Source organism: Sardina pilchardus, chromosome 10 (genome assembly GCF_963854185.1).
Source record: "Sardina pilchardus chromosome 10, fSarPil1.1, whole genome shotgun sequence".
Taxonomy (NCBI): Eukaryota; Metazoa; Chordata; class Actinopteri; order Clupeiformes; family Clupeidae; genus Sardina; species Sardina pilchardus.
In genome coordinates, this window is record NC_085003.1 from 8,246,681 (window position 1) to 8,253,172 (window position 6,492).

Consider the following 6,492-nt stretch of genomic DNA (forward strand, 5'->3'; position numbering starts at 1 on the left):
AATTGTGTTGCTACAGCCAACAGCTAATGCAGCCAGACAGCTACAGCACAACACTCTGTGGGCATGTAAATGGGAGCTCACGGACACGTCCCCAGAGGAACGGAGATCTATGAGAAAACTCGCCAGATTTCTCCTTTAAATGGTAGCTGCTAATTAAAGGCATCCTATGAAAGCCTTTTTTACCTTAATACAACAGCTTTGAAGCCATTTTGATGGTAAACAAACTTGTAACATGGAGAATCATGCACCTACTGTAGTATAGCTGGAAGCACCCAGCAGGCGGAGCCCTATAACCTGATACTGAATTGGTTACCTTTAATAATGAACAATCATTGCAGTCTTCTCACAGGCACTGACATGTCTGACTTAGCTCTTGCTCTCCCTGCAGAGTCCAGTTCCTTGAGCACGGTGGCGTCCGAGGCCTTTGTGCGCTTCTTCGTGGAGATAGTGGGCCACTACCCTCTCTTCATGGGTGGCGGGGAGCGCGAGGACGACTCGGCCTCCTCCTCCTCCCCGTCTCCCACCCCGTCCTCCTTCCAGCGCGAGGCCTTCCGCAAGGCGGTCACCTCCAAGAGCCTACGGCGGTTCCTGGAGGTGTTCATGGAGACGCAGATGTTTGCTGGCTTTGTGCAGGAGAGAGAGCATCGTCGGCAAGGCATGAAAGGTGCAGCACTGCTCTTTCCTCTCTACTCCATACACAAGGCTGCTGTCATTGTGCCAAATGTTGGGCACCGCTGTTCCCAGGAGATTGTCACTGTAGGATAGTTCTGATAATGTAATTTTATGTAGTGAGGTGTGAATGGTGTATAGAATTAGGTTTTTGGTGTTGTGTTGTCTGTTTCTGGAATGTGTACAAGGATGAATGGATTTTTGATCTATGTCATTTGTCATTGTCTTTGTGTAGGTTTGTTTGAGGTGCGGGCTCAAGACTACCTGGACTCATTGCCAGGAATTGAGAACCGTGGAGTCAACAAGTTCCTAAAAGGTTTAGGTAAGAACAGTCCCCCTCAGTATGTTCATTCAAACCATTCTATTGCCTTTTCTAATGGCCTCATCTGATGATGTTGAAGTGTTGTTCAGGTTACTAAGCACGAGCACTATCTGATCTTTCGATCTGTTTCAAATTCTCTGTCTATATCACAGGAAATAAGATGAAATTCCTCTCCAAGAAATGATGAGCGCACCCCTATTCATGAGAGGTCAAGAAGAATGGATGTACTTTTATCAGCTTGTTGGACCAAACACTCCCCTGAGTGGTGGTGCGACCAGGGCGTCGGCTCCAGAAGTTGCTCACCACCATCGAGATGGGGAGGAAACAATAAAATGATGTGGCACGAAACCAAGATAGTCCGCAGAGAAGATGGAATACAGCGTTCTGGCCAAGACAAAGAAAAATGTCCAATAAATCCAATATCCTCTCTTGCCCATTGAACATACACTGGCTGGTGGGCAATGAGCAACCAAGAAACAGGATCCCAGTGTATAAGTCACATTAACAATCTGAGGATAATTCACAGTGCCATGCCATGACCTGCCGTCTCTGTGCTCTGTGTAGAGCCTAAAACCCCACCCCTGAATCCCCAAAACACCAGGACTTGCTTAAAATGTTAGCCATGTAGCCAAAGGAGAAATTGCCTTTGCACAGTTCTCTTTCTCACATTACATCCATAGTTTTGAACTCTTTCAAAAATAGAGTACAACTTCTTTTAACACAGGAGGCTTTAATTTAATTTATATACTTTTAGACAAATGTTATCCCCTAAGTTTTGAAAGAATCCCCTTTACTGAAAGAATAAATGAAGTAGTTTTTCCATAACATGTTATTTATCATGGTGTGATTCATGTGAGGTTATGAGAAAATGTACTGTGTCTAAATTGCGTAGACTTGACCTGGGAATGTGACTACAAAATGGGGAGGTAACAATCAGCAAAGATACGTGGATCACAAAAGTCACGGGATTTTTCTCTGTAGAGACTCTGAAGAGGAAAGAGATTTGTAGAGAATCAGGACCAAAATCTGAGGACAGACCTGATTTTGTTGACTCAGCCTACTGTTGTTCAGAATATTTTCAAAAACACCACTAGATCTACTTAAACTTGATTGAAAAGAATGCAATGGAAGTGTAAATCAAATAAATTGATTTTTCATTTAAACCAAGACCATAATAATTGTGTGTGTTTTTATTTAATGTTGCAATATTACTGATTACCACGGATTGGTAAGCATCTAGGGAAATTGCAGATGTTCGAATTTAAAACATAAGCCTATGCCAATAGCCCAGACTGCTCCTATCGCGCTGCAATAGCAGAGAGCGCCACTTGCACTATTTAGATTATTTTGACGCAGTGGCCTATGTTTCCACTGGAGGGCTCTCACAAGTCAGGTGTCGGGACTGACAGAAGACAAGAGAAGGTGCAGAGCAAACCTACTATGTCTGCGACCTCAGTGATTTCCTAAGTTTGCTTTTCTTAAGTCTTTGGTTAGAAAATATATACAAGCATGTAATACCTTGCGTTTGGAGACTAAAGATAAGTAATTGGAGAATATGCGTCTAAAGCTTTCAGATGCAGTACTTTTTGACAGTTGAAAACGAGCATGTTACAGTACATACTACTAGAGTATAGAACAAAAATGTTTCCTAATAATTAGCCCATGCGCTTAGTCAGACAATATTTGCAACAGACACTCCCTCGGGTTGTTTCTGTCTGTCGCTCCCATAACAAGCAATGACAATCCGCGACCCCTGCAACTCTGAATGTGATTTCCTTTTTCCCCCTACCAAGGCTGCTTCTTTTCCTTTTCAGACCCCAGACCCTCCCCTTGAATCCCCCTCCCTCGTTACGTGTTGCCCGGTCGGTCTGTCCTGCCTCTCGCTTTCCTTTCGTCTTTCTCCCGTCCAGCCTTCATATCATACCACAGCTAATTCCTGAAATTCCAAACTTCCTCGCGCTTCAAACAACTCAGGAAGGGGGGACAAATACTCTGGTATTCCACTCACAATCTACCCCAAAAAATTCAACTTACCCGCCAGACGAAAGCACCCTGAGTGTTGACATTCAAGAGGTAAGTGTTTCTTTGTACTTTTCCTTCGATATTCCTGCTGACCATTCACTCGTGTGAAGGTCTATCCTTCCAGGCAACACACTCAACCAAGACCTGTATTTTAAAACAAGACCCAAGCAAAATACGCAAATAGCTCTCTAACAGCCATGCAAGAAAACGTGTCAAATTAGTCAATGTTTACAAATATTTTACATTTTTGAAATTTCTGACATATTTGTTTTCTGAATTCCAATCATTTTTATTCTCACTGTAGATGTTTCCTGCGTTTCAGCCGGAACTTTTTTGAAAAAGAAACCGAACGTCATCGGTACGCAGTTAGACATAAGCGCTCTGCATATGTGAACTGTTTACATATTGACGGATAATGTTTGTTTTGAAAGCAAAATATTACTGTCTAGTCTTTAAGGCTACTGTACTGTATTACTTACTAAGCCGTCACAGAACTTAAATGAGGAATCAGTATCCACAGGTGGGTGTGCTCTTTTCCATGGTGCCCAATGAGTCTAATAAGATGATCCTATATTATTATTAATAATAATACAAATAATACTTTTTAATAATTTTAGGTCAATCACGTTAATCAATAAAGTTAAAAATACATATTAAGTACTATTGTTTTGTGTAAATGAAATTGAGAATTTTCTCTCAATCTTCTGATTGTCTAATATAATGGATTTATTTTTGTAGATTCCACAGAATTCATCATAGCTATTTTGCTCTAATTCTTTTGATGTGATTATGCTAATAGACAAATGGACAGACGGAAAGTGTAATTTAGCCACCTGTACACTTGATGTTGATGTTATATATTTATAAAATTATTTTTATTATCTAAAAGAGTACTTTTATTAACTCAGTCAAAATATGTCCTGTGATTTTTCTTAGTTTTGTTCACCACTCATGTTCCAGGAAGGTTCAATGTAGCTGAGTGCTGACAGCTATGGATCTGTTCAGTACTGGAAAGGTTTTTTGGAATATCTCTGGTTGGGGTTCGATTAGTGAGCAGCTTGCGTGTTTGTCTGTTCCCCACAGGGGCTGCGTGTTGGAGTGAATAGTTCACTTGAGCAACAGGTGGAAAGGGCCAAGGGAACACAGTGCCGTGGGGGCAAGCACACACCTGCTAGGGCACTTTGTTAGGTTATGACAGTGACAGGCTATTATTCACACATCTACTTTGTTCTTTGTTTTTCATCCTGTGCCCTGTTCTTCATCTGTATGTTGCGTTATTCTCAGTAAACAAGCTGTTTCAATGGCATATTCATTCACTGGTTGCATTATTCAGGTATGTACTCCGGAATGCATCTGTCAAACAGAAAGGAAAATCTGCCAATAATATCAACATCTAATTCGTATTTTATTGTGCTACACACATAAGCATTATTCAAATCTTTATAAACAAAAATATGAACATTAATAAATTGTTTAGGCCGTTAATGAATATCAGAATAATTTGCCAACCAATTATGCACATGTCATGCTAGATATAGTATGATACCACTATGTCATAAACAGGTGGATTCAGCTACTTTGGCCCTAAGAGGAAGTCTGATATTATAGTTAAATGCCAGTCATTTTTAATTAATGCTGTAGGCCTATCAGATTATGCCAGAAGTCTTCCTACATTTGTGCAATGTCATATGGGTTTGCATAGCTGGTAGACAGTTGGACGACAGTGGACACATGTTAATCATGATATTCCTAATAGGATGGAAATTGCCTGCTGTTCGAGCCGGTGGCAGGGTGTGTTTAAACCTACCAATGTCTGAGTGTGTGTGTGTGTGTGTGTGTGTGTGTGTGTGCGTGTGTGTGTGTGTGTGTGTGTGTGTGTGTGTGTGTGTGTTTGTGTCTTGCACGGGTGTGTGAGCGAGTGCGAGCGCTGAGGAGCCTTTCAACCCGGTTCAGCCCACATCGCAGACATTCCTCCTGTGCTCTCACTGGAAACCAGGATAATGCCTTAGATATGTGGCGTCCATTCGGCCCCGGCACAGTCCGGCGTAAGGGCTCCTCGGCCCTCCGAAACAGACAGCTGTCTCCGGACACGCTGCTCTCCATGTCCAATCGGTTATTGTGTCTGCCAACAGACAGTCCCGGCCCTGTGCTGAAAGTCTTAATGAATTTCCCTTCAAGGGACAGAGATCTCGAGTAGAGATGTGAAGTTTTACCCCTCTCGCAGTCTCCATGGTAACCCCTCTGCGTATCTGGAGGCTTAAGCAGCGAGACCGGAGTTCGGTCATGGCCCATATGATTCTAATTAAGCCGGACAGAGAGGGGAGGTTAGAGAGGTCTGCTTGGACTCCTGGCCTACGGTGCTCCCGAAGCTCTGACTCGTGTTAAGTGTGAATTGGGTTAATGTGCTGGGGGAGCCTTTGAGTGGGTGCCACTTGTGTTGAGAAAATCATCTCATTCAACTGGGAGAGCAACGTGAAGACAAAGTCATGTGTGGAGGTCTTAGAGGGCACATATGAGATTGGAACGGATCAAGTGCGAAACGTCCCCTGCATTCATAGTGTGTATGGACACTCTTTTGCTAAAAAGGAGAGCTTGTTCATTAATGGCCTCACAGTCTACATTCATACAACTTAATTTAAGTAAAAGAGAACTACCGTATATATGTTCCGTTCCCAAGTCTGGACAAATGAGGCTGATATTTAGGCTGAGTTGTAGTGGTCAGAACAGGTGCTAAGTCATCATTGGTCAAGTGGTTTCACTCAGAGGTCCAATTTATACATGAGGTTGTAGCTAGAGTTAGTATGTGGCTTTGCCCTGTTTTAAAACAGAATGGAGACAATGCATGCATTGTTTTCAGAGTCTGTCCTTGTGTTGAGTTCAGGTGGATGATTTTAGACCATCAAAGCAAAGGGTGCTGACTGTAAGAGAGGAAAGAGAGAGGACTCTGCATCACCACAAGTGATTTGTTTCATAACATTATCCCAGCCTCCATCCTCTCCATCACTCGGACCACAGGCACCCCTTATGAAAGGCCGTAGTCAGAGAACATGAGCAAGGGAAAAATCACCTTTGTCTTGTGGTCGTTTTCCACTCCGTGGCCAGACCCCAGGCCCTTGGTATGTTGCCCAGCTTTACATTCCGGGGCCGATTAGCAGAGATTGTGTCCAGTTGAGCAGCCCCTTGCAGCCTTCTCCTGCCCCAGTAGGGCCCCAGCATATGCCCCCTGCAGCCTTACCCCCAACAAACACACATGGACACACACACACATAATACACACACACGCACAAACACACACACACACTCATAACACAAAGCTCAGCCATACACATGTAGACTAACTCTCCATAATGCTTCCACACTCACACATATTTAGAAACTAGAGTTATACGTGATTAAAATACTCAGAATGAGTGATAAGCCAGTAACATGGTTAGTTGGTTACGCTCCTGATGTGTAATGCAATTGAAATATTTGTGTGG

General features: G+C 42.9%; 2 protein-coding genes across 2 annotated transcripts in view; both read left to right on the plus strand.

Annotated features, from left to right (window-relative positions):
* si:dkey-82f1.1 (DENN domain-containing protein 2A) overlaps positions 1-2,152 on the plus strand; it is a 29,482-nt gene extending 27,330 nt beyond the window's left edge. The window contains exons 18-20 of the mRNA XM_062547446.1: positions 389-664; positions 905-991; positions 1,144-2,152. Coding sequence (XP_062403430.1) covers positions 389-664; positions 905-991; positions 1,144-1,175 — 395 coding nt within the window. The 3' untranslated portion in view covers positions 1,176-2,152. The remainder of the gene's footprint in view (positions 1-388; positions 665-904; positions 992-1,143) is intronic.
* A 2,872-nt stretch (positions 2,153-5,024) lies between these two features.
* The window catches only part of LOC134094405 (transcriptional enhancer factor TEF-3-like), a 25,607-nt gene continuing 24,139 nt past the window's right edge, over positions 5,025-6,492 (plus strand). The window contains exons 1-2 of the mRNA XM_062547913.1: positions 5,025-5,125; positions 5,238-5,245. Of these exons, the coding sequence (XP_062403897.1) occupies positions 5,025-5,125; positions 5,238-5,245 (109 nt within the window). The remainder of the gene's footprint in view (positions 5,126-5,237; positions 5,246-6,492) is intronic.